Source organism: Bombina bombina, chromosome 8, assembly GCF_027579735.1.
Source record: "Bombina bombina isolate aBomBom1 chromosome 8, aBomBom1.pri, whole genome shotgun sequence".
Lineage (NCBI taxonomy): Eukaryota > Metazoa > Chordata > Amphibia > Anura > Bombinatoridae > Bombina > Bombina bombina.
The window spans coordinates 170,823,774-170,839,899 of NC_069506.1; the positions used below are offsets into that span (position 1 = coordinate 170,823,774).

The 16,126-nt window shown below is 39.3% G+C and overlaps 1 protein-coding gene across 2 annotated transcripts in view; it reads left to right on the top strand.

Moving 5' to 3' along the window:
- The window catches only part of PPP6R1 (protein phosphatase 6 regulatory subunit 1), a 602,143-nt gene that overhangs the window by 169,318 nt on the left and 416,699 nt on the right, over positions 1-16,126 (top strand). For both annotated transcript variants that reach the window (XM_053690700.1, XM_053690701.1), the window contains exon 4: positions 15,450-15,587. In XM_053690700.1, the coding sequence (XP_053546675.1) occupies positions 15,450-15,587 (138 nt within the window). The remainder of the gene's footprint in view (positions 1-15,449; positions 15,588-16,126) is intronic.

Sequence of the window (16,126 nt, forward strand, 5' to 3'; positions counted from 1 at the left end):
CTCTCCCAGAGCTGCTTGTAATGATTTACAATCACAATAGTGTATGAAGCCGTTTAATGCAAACTGATTTGCTTAGAGCATAAAACTTTTGGGCAGTTTGAAGAAAAAACTGTGGGGGGAGTTAAAAACATACATATTGCATATAAAGAATTTTATTTAAATTTTGCTGCATATTATGTGTATATAAATAGATGGGAAAGTCGAATACATTTATACTCTGACAAATATTTCTCTTGTAAGGTGTATCCAGTCCACGGATCATCCATTACTTGTGGGATATTCTCATTCCCAACAGGAAGTTGCAAGAGGACACCCACAGCAGAGCTGTAATATAGCTCCTCCCCTAACTGTCATAGCTAGTCATTCTCTTGCAACTCTCAACAAGCTAGGATGTTGTAGGAGAGAGTGGTTAAATATAGTTAGTTTATTTTCTTCAATCAAAAGTTTATTTTTAAATAGTACCGGAGTTGTGCTATTTTATCTCAGGCAGTAAATAGAAGAAGAATCTGCCTGAGGTTTCTATGATCTTAGCAGGTTGTAACTAAGATCCATTGCTATTCTCACATGTCTGAGGGGATTACACAGATGAGGTAACTTCAGCGAGAGAATGGCGTGCAGTTTATTCTGCTATCAGGTATGTGCAGTTATAATTTTTTCTAGAGATGGAAAAGACTAGAAAATGCTGCTCATACCGGATTAATGTAAATTAAGCCTGAATACAGTGATTTAATAACGACTGGTATCATGCTTACTCCCAGGGGTAATACCCTTATGATATTGCAATATAAACGTTTGCTGGCATGTTTAATCGTTTTTATATATGCATTGGTGATAAAACTGTATTGGGGCCTAGTTTTTTCCACATGGCTGGCTTAAATTTTGACTAGAAACAGTTTTACTGAGGCTTTCCACTGTTATAGTATAAAAGTTACAGTTGGTGCAGTTAAAATTACAAAGTGTGACATCCAGCTTCCCTCAGGAGTCCCCTGTATGCTATAGGACATCTCTAAAGGGCTCCAAAGGCTTTCCAAAGTCGTTTATTGGGGAAGGTAGGACCACAGCTTGCTGTGGCAGTTGGTTGTGATGTTAAAAAAACAAAAAAAACACGTCTATTTCGTTTTTTTGATCCGTTTTTTGAACTAAGGGGTTAATCATCCATTTGCAAGTGGATGCAATGCTCTGCTAGCCTATTACATACACTGTAAAAAATTCGTTTGATTTACTGCATTTTTTCACTGTTTTTTCAAATTCTGACAATTTGTTTCTCTTAAAGGCACAGTACCGTTTTTTATATTTGCTTGTTAACTTGATTTAAAGTGTTTTCCAAGCTTGCTAGTCTCATTGCTAGTCTGTATAAACATGTCTGACATAGAAGAAACTCCTTGTTCATTATGTTTAAAAGCCATGGTGGAACCCCCTCTTAGAATGTGTACCAAATGTACTGATTTCATTTTATGCAATAAAGATCATATTCTGTTTTTAAAAAAAAATTATCACCAGAGGAATCGGACGATGGGGAAAATTTATTCCGAATAACTCTCCCCACGTGTCAGACCCTTTGACTCCCGCCCAAGGGACTCACGCTCAAATGGCGCCAAGTACATCTAGGGCGCCCATAGCGTTTACTTTACAAGACATGGCGGCAGTCATGGATAATACACTGTCAGCGGTATTAGCCAGACTACCTGAACTTAGAGGTTAGCGATATAGCTCTGGGGTGAGACAAAATGCAAAGCATACTGACGCTTTAAGAACCATGTCTGATACTGCCTCAAAATATGCAGAAGCTGAGGAAGGAGAGCTTCAGTCAGTGGGGGATGTTAATGACTCAGGAAAGATACCTGATTCTAATATTTCTACATTTAAATTTAAGCTTGAACACCTCCACGTGTTGCTTAGGGAGGTTTTAGCTGCTCTGAATGACTGTGATACCATTGCAGTGCCAGAGAAATTGTGTAGACTGGATAAATGCTTTGCAGTGCCGGTGTGTACTGATGTTTTTCCAATACCTAAAAGGTTTACAGAAATTATTAATAAGGAATGGGATAGACCAGGTGTGCCGTTCTCTTCCCCTCCTATTTTTAGAAAAATGTTTTCCAATTGACGCCACCACAAGGGACTTATGGCAGACAGTCCCTAAAGTGGAGGGAGCAGTTTCTAATCTAGCAAAGCGTACTACTATCCCTGTCAAGGACAGTTGTGCTTTTTTAGAGCCAATGGATAAAAAATTAGGTTACCTTAAGAAAATATTTATTCAACAAGGTTTTATCCTACAGCCCATTGCATGCATTGCCCCTGTCACTGCTGCTGCGGCGTACTGGTTTGAGTCTCTGGAAGAGGCTTTACAGGTAGAGACTCCATTGGATGACATACTTGGCAAACTTAGAGCACTTAAGCTAGCCAATTATTTTATTTCTGATGCCATTGTTCATTTGAATAAACTAACGGCTAAGAATTCTGGTTTTGCTATACAGGCGCGCAGAGCGCTGTGGCTTAAATCATGGTCAGCTGACGTGACTTTAAAATCTAAGCTACTTAACATTCCCTTCAAGGGGCAGACCCTATTCGGGCCTGGTTTGAAGGAGATTATTGCTGATATCACGGGAGGAAAATTTTGTGCCCTTCCTCAGGACAGGTCCAAATCTAGGGCCAAACAGTCTAATTTTCATGCCTTTCGAAACTTCAAGGCAGGTGCGGCATCAACTTCCTCTAATAATAAACAAGAGGGAACTTTTGCTCAATCCAAGACTGTCTGGAGACCAAACCAGACCTGGAAAAAAGGTAAGCAGGTCAGAAAGCCTGCTGCTGCCTCTAAGACAGCATGAAGGAACGACCCCCTATCAGATAACTGATCTAGTAGGGGGCAGACTTTCACTCTTCGCCCAGGTGTGGGCAAGAGATGTTCAGGATCCCTGGGCGTTGGAAATTATATCCCAGGGATATCTTCTGGACTTCAAAGCTCCCCCCCCCCCAAAAGGGAGATTTCACCTTTCACAATTATCTGCAAACCAGATAAAGAGTGCGGCATTCTTACACTGTGTACGAGACCTCCTTGTTATGGGAGTGATCCATCCAGTTCCAAAGGAGGAACAGGAACAGGGTTTTTACTCAAATCTGTTTGTGGTTCCCAAAAAGAGGGAACGTTCAGACCGATTTTGGATCTAAAGATCTTAAACAAATTCCTCAAAGTTCCGTCGTTCAAGATGGAAACTATTTGTACCATCCTACCACTGATCCAGGAGGGTCAATATATGACTACAGTGGATCTAAAGGATGCTTATCTTCACATTCCGATACACAAAGATCATCATCGGTTTCTCAGGTTTGCCTTTCAAGACAGGCATTACCAGTTGTAGCTCTTCCCTTTGGATTAGCTACAGCCCCAAGAATCTTTACAAAGGTTCTAGGGTCGCTTTTGGCGGTCTTAAGGCCACGGGGCATAGCAGTAGCCCCTTATTTAGACGACATCCTGATACAGGCGTCAAACTTCCAAATTGCCAAGTCTCATACGGACGTAGTACTGGCATTTCTGAGGTCGCATGGGTGGAAAGTGAACGAGGAAAAGTGTTCTCTATCCCCACTCACAAGAGTTTCCTTTCTAGGGACTCTGATAGATTCTGTAGAAATGAAAATTTACCTTGACGGAGTCCAGGTTATCAAAGCTTCTAAATTCCTGTCTGGTTCTTCATTCCATTCCGCGCCCTTTGGTGGCTCAGTGTATGGAAGTAATCGGCTTAATGGTAGCGGCAATGGACATAGTGCCGTTTGCACGCTTACATCTCAGACCGCTGCAACTATGCAGGCTCAGTCAGTGGAGCGGGGATTACACAGATTTGGCCCATCAACTGAATCTGGACCAAGAGACCAGGGATCCTCTTCCCTGGTGGCTATCTCGGGTCCATCTGTCCAAAGGTATGACCTTCGCAGGCCAGATTGGACTATTGTAACAACAAATGCCAGCCTTCTAGGTTGGGGTGCAGTCTGGAACTCCCTTAAGGCTCAGGGATCGTGGACTCAGGAGGAGTCTCTCCTTCCAATAAATATTCTGCAACTAAGAGCGATATTCAAGGCTCTTCAGGTTTGGCCTCAGTTAGCAACTCTGAGGTACATCAGATTTCAGTCGGTCAACATCACGACTGTAGCTTACATCAACCATCGAGGGGGAACAAGAAGTTCCCTAGAGATGTTAGAAGTTTCAAAAATAATTCACTGGGCAGAGATTCACTCTTGCCACCTATCAGCTATCCATAACCCAGGTGTAGAGCACTGGGAGGTGGATTTTCTAAGTTGTCACACTTTTCATCCGGGAGAGTAGGAACTCCATCCGGAGGTATTTGCACAACTGATTCTCCGTTGGGGCAAACCAGAACTGGATCTCATGGCGTCTCGCCAGAACGCCAAGCTTCCGTGTTACGGATCCAGGTCCAGGGATCCCAAGGCGACACTGATAGATACTCTAGCAGCGCCCTGGTCTTTCAACCTGGCTTATGTGTTTCCACAGTTTCCTCTGCTCCCTCGACTGATTGCCAAGATCAAGCAGGAGAGAGCATCAGTGATTCTGATAGCACCTGCGTGGCCACGCAGGACCTGGTATGCAGATCTAGTGGACATGTCATCCTTTCCACCATGGTCTCTGCCTCTGAGACAGGACCTTCTACTTCAGGGTCCTTTCAACCATCCAAATCTAATTTCTCTGAGGCTGACTGCCTGGAGATTGAATGCTTGATTTTATCAAAGCGTGGCTTCTCAGAGTCAGTTATTGATACCTTAATACAGGCACGAAAGCCTGTCACCAGGAAAATTTACCATAAGGTATGGCGTAGATATCTTTATTGGTGTGAATCCAAGGGTTACTCATGGAGTAAGGTCAGGATTCCTAGGATTTTATCTTTTCTCCAAGAAGGTTTGGAAAAAGCATTGTCAGCTAGTTTCTTAAAGGGACAAATTTTTGCTCTGTCTATTCTTTTGCACTAGCGTCTGGCAGATGTTCAAGACGTTCAGGCATTTTGTCAGGCTTTAGTTTGAATCAAGCCTGTGTTTAAACCTGTTGCTCCACCATGGAGCTTAAACTTGGTTCTTAAGGTTCTTCAAGGAGTTCCGTTTGAACCTCTTCATTCCATAGATATCAAACTTTTATCTTGGAAAGTTCTTTTTTTTTTTTTTTTTGGTAGCTATTTCCTCGGCTCGTAGTCTCTGAGCTATCTGCCTTACAATGTGATTCTCCTTATCTGATTTTTCATACGGATAAGGTAGTCCTGCGTACCAAACCTGGGTTCTTACCTAAGGTGGTATCTAACAAGAATATAAATCAAGAGATTGTGGTTCCATCCTTGTGTTACACAATCTGGACGTGGTCTGTGCTTTAAAGTTTTACTTACAAGCTACTAAAGATTTTCGTCAAACATCTGCTTTGTTTGTTGTCTACTCTGGACAGAGGAGAGGTCAAAAGGCTTTGGCAACCTCTTTTTCTTTTTGGCTAAGAAGCTTAATCCGCTTAGCCTATGAGACTGCTGGACAGCAGCCTCCTGAAAGGATTACAGCTCATTCCACTAGAGCTGTGGCTTCCACTTGGGCCTTTAAAAATGAGGCTTCTGTTGAACAGATTTGCAAGGCGGCGACTTGGTCTTCGCTTCATACTTTTTCAAAATTTTACAAATTTGATACTTTTGCTTCTTCGGAGGCTATATTTGGGAGAGAGGTTTTACAGGCAGTGGTTCCTTCCATTTAAGTTCCTGCCTTGTCCCTCCCTTCATCCGTGTACTTTAGCTTTGGTATTGGTATCCCACAAGTAATGTATGATCCGTGGACTGGATACACCTTACAAGAGATAACACAATTTATGCTTACCTGATAAATTTATTTCTCTTGTGGTGTATCCAGTCCACGGCCCGCCCTGTCATTTTAAGGCAGGTAATTTTTAAATTTAAACTACAGTAACCCCTACACCCTATGGTTCCTCCTTTCTCGGCTTGTTTTCGGTCAAATGACTGGCTATGACAGTTAGGGGAGGAGCTATATTACAGCTCTGCTGTGGGTGTCCTCTTGCAACTTCCTGTTGGGAATGAGAATATCCCACAAGTAATGGATGATCCGTGGACTGGATACACCACAAGAGAAATAAATTTATCAGGTAAGCATAAATTGTGTTTTATCTTCACACACTGCAGACAGATGTGTTCCTTTAAAAATATGTAACAGACAATATGCTGTGTGTGTCGAATGACTGGTTCATGAGCATGTGACTACTGTGCCCCTGTAATGTACGCTACAATATGGCAGCTTACATAGGAAATCCAGCACTGGATCAACAATGTACTTCAAAACAATCTCCAACAGTTTGGGGAAAGAGGAACAGATTAAATAGACCTAAGTGATTATTGTATTTTTATTAATAAGAAAAGGTAGTGTTTATGGATTATTGGAAGACAGGTGTTAAGTGTCCCTTTAAGTATTCTATATTCGTATTCCCACTTGTATATTGGATAGTAGAGACTTGCATAGCAACCCAGCAATAAAACAAAAGCGTTCCACAAACACATGAAATTAGGTACTCTCCATATGCAGGTTAATTACAAATAGCAAGAAAAAGGAAATTCTGCAAAATAAAATATCCGCAAAATGGATATGACTCAGGTTCAGAGTCATCTTAGTTTAGTGCTGCGTAGAAAAATCACACAATAAAACAAGTAAAACACTTGCATAAATTCAGCATCATAACAAAATGGTAATGTAAAATTAGGGCCACAAAGCGAGAAACCCAATATTCAATGCAAAAGTTCCAGAGTAAAGTCCAGCATATTCTCCCCTGTTGCCATCCAGGTCGCAAATCCACTCCTGCCAACATAGAATGGAACTGCTACCATACCAGTGCTGACACGTTCTCTTCCTCTTTCCAAATGTTCCAATAATATTAGGGCTACACACTTGTTTCGGGCACTAACAGACCATAATTAAGCCTATTAACATTGAAGCAAATTTCTTTTAACAGAGCTCCATCTCGGCCCCATGTAGTCTAGTCTCTGGCTTCAAATCAGCCACTGAAGGCATAGCTGTGTATTGGTACTGATCTGCCCCATTAGAAGGTTTAGTGTAGTCCTGTTGTGAAGCAAATTTCTTCTGTGTTCAATTGCAACTGTGCCGGGAGCTGCATCTACAGTATGAGCACTGCGGCCACCATGTTAAAGATCTGCTAGGGTCGTAAGTGCTTTGCAATCATATTAGAAAATTCTTTCTCAAAGTTCTGTAGCATGATGTCTAAAGCAGCGTATAGCTCCTCCATTTCAGAATGTAAAATAGTTATCAATTTTTATCAAGTCTATAGAAAATGGTTCACAGTGTAGACCTTCAGGCCATGTGGCCAGTCGCTGCGTTGCTAAGCTGGAGAACATAGGTAGGTTCTGCTGTCATGATATGGATTCCTATACTCTATCAAAACTTCTCAGGGTAGTTCAGCTTGTAATAACTATCATACTAAATAAACGTATTAACCCGTAAAAGCTAAATTGGAACTGAGTCCCTTCCAGACACGTTTTACCACTTCAGCTGTAGACTTTGCCCCCTCCTAATAATGCTATTTTGCTATATAGGTCAGACCTATCTCAGTGCTGGTCCCTCTACCCATCTTCTCCTTTTTCTGATCTTTCTACAAGGCAGTGAAATGTCTGTTACTGTAGATTGTTAGTATTTTGCTTATCACCTTTTTTTATTCCCTATTACAGATATCACAAAGATTGGCACAGTGAATGTGCATGTGATGCTGATTGATCTTGTTGCGTGTGTGTGTTTTTTTAAAATAAAATAAAAATATATAATTTTTAAATATTTGGATGTAAGCATTGGCTATTTTGTATCATGATCCTAGGAAGTGATTACTTTGATTGCTTGTGTGTGCTGATGAATTCAGTCTGCAAGTTTTCTGACACAGAGGTTTTTATTAGTTATATCAGCTCATAGTGTTTTAGAGAGAGAATTCTATTTTGTATGCAAGTGTTATGAATTCTCCTTCCTCAGCATCAGTAGTTGAAGGCCTGGCCCGAAAATATCTGTTTTGTAAGTGTCCATCTGTTAACCATGTCCCGTTCACATTTTTTCAGTTATTCTGTACATGATCTGTTTTCTTTCATGTAATTAGCAAGAGTCCATGAGCTAGTGACGTATGGGATATACATTCCTACCAGGAGGGGCAAAGTTTCCCAAACCTCAAAATGCCTACAAATACACCCCTCACCACACCCACAAATCAGTTTTACAAACTTTGCCTCCTATGGAGGTGGTGAAGTAAGTTTGTGCTAGATTCTACGTGGATATGCGCTCTGCAGCAGGTTGGAGCCCGGTTTTCCTCTCAGCGTGCAGTGAATGTCAGAGGGATGTGAGGAGAGTATTGCCTATTTTAATTCAATGATCTCCTTCTACGGGGTCTATTTCATAGGTTCTCTGTTATCGGTCGTAGAGATTCATCTCTTACCTCCCTTTTCAGATCGACGATATACTCTTATATATTTACCATTACCTCTGCTGATTTTCGTTTCAGTACTGGTTTGGCTTTCTACAACATGTAGATGAGTGTCCTGGGGTAAGTAAGTCTTATTTTCTGTGACACTCTAAGCTATGGTTGGGCACTTTTTTATAAAGTTCTAAATATATGTATTCAAACATTTATTTGCCTTGACTCAGGATGTTCAACATTCCTTATTTTCAGACAGTCAGTTTCATATTTGGGATAATGCATTTGAATTAAACAATTTTTTTCTTACCTTAAAATTTGACTTTTCCCTGTGGGCTGTTAGGCTCGCAGGGGGTTGAAAAGGCTTCATTTTATTACGTCATTCTTGGCGCAGACTTTTTTGGCGCAAATTTTTTTTTCAGTTTCCGGCGTCATACGTGTCGCCGGAAGTTGCGTCATTTTTGACGTTCTTTTGCGCCAAAAATGTTGGCGTTACGGATGTGGCGTCATTTTTGGCGCCAAAAGCATTTAGGCGCCAAATAATGTGGGCGTCTTATTTGGCGCTAAAAAAATATGGGCGTCACTTTTGTTTCCACATTATTTAAGTCTCATTTTTTATTGCTTCTGGTTGCTAGAAGCTTGTTCACTGGCATTTTTTCCCATTCCTGAAACTGTCATTTAAGGAATTTGATCAATTTTGCTTTATATGTTGTTTTTTCTATTACATATTGCAAGATGTCCCATGTTGAAGCTGAGTCAGAAGATACTTCTGGAAAATCGCTGCCTGGTGCTGGAGCTACCAAAGCTAAGTGTATCTGCTGTAAACTTTTGGTAGCTGTTCCTCCAGCTGTTGTTTGTATTGAATGTCATGACAAACTTGTTAATGCAGATAATATTTCCTTTAGTAAAGTTACATTACCTGTTGCTGTTCCATCAACATCTAATACTCAGAGTGTTCCTGATAACATAAGAGATTTTGTTTCTAAATCCATTAAGAATGCTATGTCTGTTATTCCTCCTTCTAGTAAACGTAAAAAGTCTTTTAAAACTTCTCATTTTTCAGATGAATTTTTAAATGAACATCATCATTCTGATTCTGATAATGGCTCTTCTGGTTCAGAGGATTCTGTCTCAGAGGTTGATGCTGATAAATCTTCATATTTATTTAAAATGGAATTTATTCGTTCTTTACTTAAAGAAGTCCTAATTGCATTAGAAATAGAGGATTCTGGTCCTCTTGATACTAAATCTAAACGTTTAGATAAGGTTTTTAAATCTCCTGTAGTTATTCCAGAAGTTTTTCCTGTTCCTGGTGCTATTTCTGAAGTAATTTCCAGGGAATGGAATAATTTGGGTAATTCATTTACTCCTAAACGTTTTAAGCAATTATATCCTGTGCCATCTGGCAGATTAGAATTTTGGGACAAAATCCCTAAGGTTGATGGGGCTGTCTCTACTCTTGCCAAGCGTACTACCATTCCTACGGCAGATGGTACTTCCTTTAAGGATCCTTTAGATAGGAAAATTGAATCCTTTCTAAGAAAAGCTTACTTGTGTTCAGGTAATCTTCTTAGATCTGCTATATCTTTGGCGGATGTTGCTGCAGCTTCAACTTTTTGGTTGGAAGCTTTAGCGCAACAAGTAACAGATCATAATTCTCATAGCATTATTCTTCTTCTTCAACATGCTAATAATTTTATTTGTGATGCCATCTTTGATATCATTAGAGTTGATGTCAGGTATATGTCTCTAGCTATTTTAGCTAGAAGAGCTTTAATGGCTTAAAACTTGGAATGCTGATATGTCTTCTAAGTCTACTCTGCTTTCCCTTTCTTTCCAGGGTAATAAATTATTTGGTTCTCAGTTGGATTCTATTATCTCAACTGTTACTGGAGGGAAAGGAACTTTTTTACCACAGGATAAAAAAATCTAAAGGTAAATTTAGGTCTAATAATCGTTTTCGTTCCTTTCGTCACAACAAGGAACAAAAGCCTGATCCTTCATCCTCAGGAGCGGTATCAGTTTGGAAACCATCTCCAGTCTGGAATAAATCCAAGCCTTTTAGAAAATCAAAGCCAGCTCCTATGTCCACATGAAGGTGCGGCCCTCATTCCAGCTCAGCTGATAGGGGGCAGATTACGTTTTTTCAAAGGAATTTGGATCAATTCCGTTCACAATCTTTGGATTCAGAATATTGTTTCAGAAGGGTACAGAATCGGCTTCAAGATAAGACATCCTGCAAAGAGATTTTTTCTTTCCCGTGTCCCAGTAAATCCAGTGAAGGAAAGTCGGAAAATATCAAAGCGCCAGCGAACCGGCTGGGTTCAGAATGTAAAACCAATTCCTTTACAATATGGGTTAAAACAAATAATTTATTACAGATTTAAAAAACAACTTTAAAAAACATAAATTCTTGACAATACTTTTGAGATTGCTTTGAAGATTTAGAATATTCGTATCTAAACTTGATGCATATGTGATATACAGAGTGGTTTGAATACGAATCCACACAGTATTTTATGAAAAATAAAAATACAAATACAAATATAAAAATACCTTTATAATAATACAACAATAACTGAAACAATCAGTCCTACTTCTATGTTTTAAGAATTCCTTAAGTGTGATAACTTGAAAGCTTTCAAAGGCTGATTATAAAAAATGTTAATAAAAATAATCTGGAAACAAACCTTTAGTGGTGTGGATTCGTATTCAAACCACTCTGTATATCACATATGCATCAAGTTTAGATACGAATGTTCTAAATCTTCAAAGCAATCTCAAAAGTATTGTCAAGAATTTATGTTTTTTAAAGTTGTTTTTTAAATCTGTAATAAATTATTTGTTTTAACCCATATTGTAAAGGAATTGGTTTTACATTCTGAACCCAGCCGGTTCGCTGGCGCTTTGATATTTTCCGACTTTTCTCATAACTTATTTGACCACTAGGGGTCATTTATCAAAGCCAAGGGCCCATTTAGTAGTAGGCGCTAAGTGATTTCTTCTCTCTAAATCCAGTGAAGGCTCAAGCATTTCTGAAATGTGTTTCAGATCTAGAGTTGGCTGGAGTAATTATGCCAGTTCCAGTTCTGGAACAGGGGCTGGGGTTTTATTCAAATCTCTTCATTGTACCAAAGAAGGAGAATTCCTTCAGACCAGTTCTGGATCTAAAAATATTGAATCGTTATGTAAGGATACCAACATTCAAAATGGTAACTGTAAGGACTATCCTGCCTTTTGTTCAGCAAGGGCATTATATGTCTACAATAGATTTACAGGATGCATATCTGCATATTCCGATTCATCCAGATCACTATCAGTTTCTGAGATTCTCGTTCCTAGACAAGAATTACCAGTTTGTGGCTCTGCCGTTTGGCCTAGCAACAGCTCCAAGAATTTTTACGAAGGTTCTCGGTGCCCTTCTGTCTGTAATCAGAGAACAGGGTATTGTGGTATTTCCTTATTTGGACGATATCTTGGTACTTGCTCAGTCTTCACATTTAGCAGAATCTCATACAAATCGACTTGTGTTGTTTCTTCAAGATCATGGTTGGAGGATCAATTTACTAAAAAGTTCATTGATTCCTCAGACAAGGGTAACCTTTTTGGGTTTCCAGATAGATTCAGTGTCCATGACTCGATCTTTGACAGACAAGAGACGTCTAAAATTGATATCAGCTTGTCGAAACCTTCAGTCACAATCATTCCCTTCGGTAGCCTTATGCATGGAAATTCTAGGTCTTATGACTGCTGCATCGGACGCGATCCCCTTTGCTCGTTTTCACATGCGACCTCTTCAGCTCTGTATGCTGAACCAGTGGTGCAGGGATTACACAAAGATATCTCAATTAATATCTTTAAAACCGATTGTACGACACTCTCTGACGTGGTGGACAGATCACCATCGTTTAGTTCAGGGGGCTTCTTTTGTTCTTCCGACCTGGACTGTAATATCAACAGATGCAAGTCTTACAGGTTGGGGAGCTGTGTGGGGGTCTCTGACGGCACAAGGGGTTTGGGAATCTCAGGAGGTGAGATTACCGATCAATATTTTGGAACTCCGTGCAATTTTCAGAGCTCTTCAGTCTTGGCCTCTTCTAAAGAGAGAATCGTTCATTTGTTTTCAGACAGACAATGTCACATCTGTGGCATACATCAATCATCAAGGAGGGACTCACAGCCCTCTGGCTATGAAAGAAGTATCTCGAATTCTGGTTTGGGCGGAATCCAGCTCCTGTCTAATTTCTGCGGTTCATATCCCAGGTATAGATAATTGGGAAGCGGATTATCTCAGTCGTCAAACGTTGCATCCGGGCGAATGGTCTCTTCACCCAGAGGTATTTCTTCAGATTGTCCAAATGTGGGTACTTCCAGAAATAAATCTGATGGCCTCTCATCTAAACAAGAAACTTCCCAGGTATCTGTCCAGATCCAGGGATCCTCAAGCGGAAGCAGTGGATGCATTGTCACTTCCTTGGAAGTATCATCCTGCTTATATCTTTCCGCCTCTAGTTCTTCTTCCAAGAGTGATCTCCAAGATTCTGAAGGAATGCTCGTTTGTTGTTCTGCTGGTAGCTCCAGCATGGCCTCACAGGTTTTGGTATGCGGATCTTGTCCGGATGGCCTCTTGCCAACCGTGGACTCTTCCGTTAAGACCAGACCTTCTGTCGCAAGGTCCTTTTTTCCATCAGGATCTCAAATCCTTAAATTTAAAGGTATGGAGATTGAACGCTTGATTCTTAGTCAAAGAGGTTTCTCTGACTCTGTGATTAATACTATGTTACAGGCTCGTAAATCTTTATCTAGGGAGATATATTATAGAGTCTGGAAGACTTATATTTCTTGGTGTCTTTCTCATAATTTTTCCTGGCATTCTTTTAGAATTCCGAGAATTTTACAGTTTCTTCAGGATGGTTTGGAGAAAGGTTTGTCTGCAAGTTCCTTGAAAGGACAAATCTCTGCTCTTTCTGTTCTTTTTCACAGAAAGATTGCTAATCTTCCTGATATTCATTGTTTTGTACAAGCTTTGGTTCGTATAAAACCTGTCATTAAGTCAATTTCTCCTCCTTGGAGTTTGAATTTGGTTCTGGGGGCTCTTCAAGCTCCTCCGTTTGAACCTATGCATTCATTGGACATTAAATTACTTTCTTGGAAAGTTTTGTTCCTTTTGGCCATCTCTTCTGCCAGAAGAGTTTCTGAATTATCTGCTCTTTCTTGTGAGTCTCCTTTTCTGATTTTTCATCAGGATAAGGCGGTGTTGCGAACTTCTTTTGAATTTTTACCTAAGGTTGTGAATTCCAACAACATTAGTAGAGAAATTGTGGTTCCTTCATTATGTCCTAATCCTAAGAATTCTAAGGAGAAATCATTGCATTCTTTGGATGTAGTTAGAGCTTTGAAATATTATGTTGAAGCTACTAAAAATTTCCGAAATACTTCTAGTCTATTTGTTATCTTTTCCGGTTCTAGGAAAGGTCAGAAGGCCTCTGCCATTTCTTTGGCATCTTGGTTGAAATCTTTAATTCATCATGCTTATGTCGAGTCGGGTAAAACTCCGCCTCAAAGGATTACAGCTCATTCTACTAGGTCAGTTTCTACTTCCTGGGCGTTTAGGAATGAAGCTTCGGTTGATCAGATTTGCAAAGCAGCAACTTGGTCTTCTTTGCATACTTTTACTAAATTCTACCATTTTGATGTGTTTTCTTCTTCTGAAGCAGTTTTTGGTAGAAAAGTACTTCAGGCAGCTGTTTCAGTTTGAATCTTCTGCTTATGTTTTCAGTTTTTTTCATTATAAAATTTAAACTTTATTTTGGGTGTGGATTATTTTTCAGCGGAATTGGCTGTCTTTATTTTATCCCTCCCTCTCTAGTGACTCTTGCGTGGAAAGATCCACATCTTGTGTAGTCATTATCCCATACGTCACTAGCTCATGGACTCTTGCTAATTACATGAAAGAAAACATAATTTATGTAAGAACTTACCTGATAAATTCATTTCTTTCATATTAGCAAGAGTCCATGAGGCCCACCCTTTTTGTGGTGGTTATGATTTTTTTGTATAAAGCACAATTATTCCAATTCCTTATTTTTTATGCTTTCGCACTTTTTTCTTATCACCCCACTTCTTGGCTATTCGTTAAACTGATTTGTGGGTGTGGTGAGGGGTGTATTTGTAGGCATTTTGAGGTTTGGGAAACTTTGCCCCTCCTGGTAGGAATGTATATCCCATACGTCACTAGCTCATGGACTCTTGCTAATATGAAAGAAATGAATTTATCAGGTAAGTTCTTACATAAATTATGTTTTTTTGGCAAAGGTGGTTAGGCTGTAAACCTTGAGTTTTCAATGTTGCTGAATATACCCATCAGTAAGGAATCTTAGTAATATGCGCTAGCTTTCAAAATCTAGAAATATTTCTTAAGATTTGAGTATAACAAACTGGATTTATGTAACTCAAGGAACGAATATCTGTTAGAGCTTATAAAAAAATTAAAAAAATCCCTGAGTATGTTTAATACAGTTGTCTGAAATTTGTAGGAGCTTGCAATTATTTAATCTTAAATGTCATCCTCTACATTTTAGGTTGTTAATGGTTCAGATAATTTCTGTATTTCCCTTTCTGTCTGTATAACAAATACTGCTTGCAAGCTAACTTTGTGAGAGAATTCTACATATTTCTGCATGTGTAATTTGTTCACGATCTATGGTAAAGATAGACCAGCTCACTGAGGGAGAACATTTTTGTTATAATACACTGTTTAAAGTTGTGCATTACCAATCTGTAATATCATTAAAATGTATAGGTATTTATAATAAAAACCTAATGGTTTATATATGTAATTGAAACCATGGATGGATTTATAGGATTATAATAAACAGTTGCTTATTATGTTGTATTGTTTATATGACTTGTTTATTTTCTTTACACAATTTTGTTTATTGTAATTTGAATATATTTTTCAATCCATTTTTTTCAGTTTTGTCATTTTAAAATTTTCTTTCCACAGATAATAGCTTTTCTTCGCAAGAAAGACGATTTTGTAAGTTTGTTGTTGCAACACATTGGTACATCTGCAATTATGGATTTGCTGTTGCGTCTTCTGACATGTGTAGAACAACCTCAGCTAAGGCAGGATGTATTTAATGTAAGTGTATACCTTTAAACTGTAATTTAGGATTTGGGGTTTTGTGAAGAAAGTTGTTTGGGATATACATTTTAGTCTGAGGAAACAAGAAAATAACTGCAAGTGTGTTATAAGCAAAAAAGAATAATACAGAAAAGTTGCATTTTGGATCTACAGTCTGCAGTGTTGTAGCAGGGCTGTGGTGAGCCCATAACCTACTATGGTCGCCCGGTGATCACGACAGGCTTCCACTTACCTCATACGATTGAGGTTCTATCTTGTACGTACGATTGACCAGAAGGGGAGGATATTTTAAATCTATCTCTGTGATACTTATATTTGTTTTACGAGGGACTCCATCTTACTGCACAAGATACATATAGACTGTAATAAGCACCTTAGTGGACTGTTCGGGAACTAATGTCTTCAGCGATATATGTGCACATTTTTCCGTTCCCTATGATTGCCATGTACTTCATATTTTGATTCTAGTGATCTATTTCTATTCCGGCTACACAGGCTATCCCATCTAAGGATACTGAGAGAGATATATTTACATG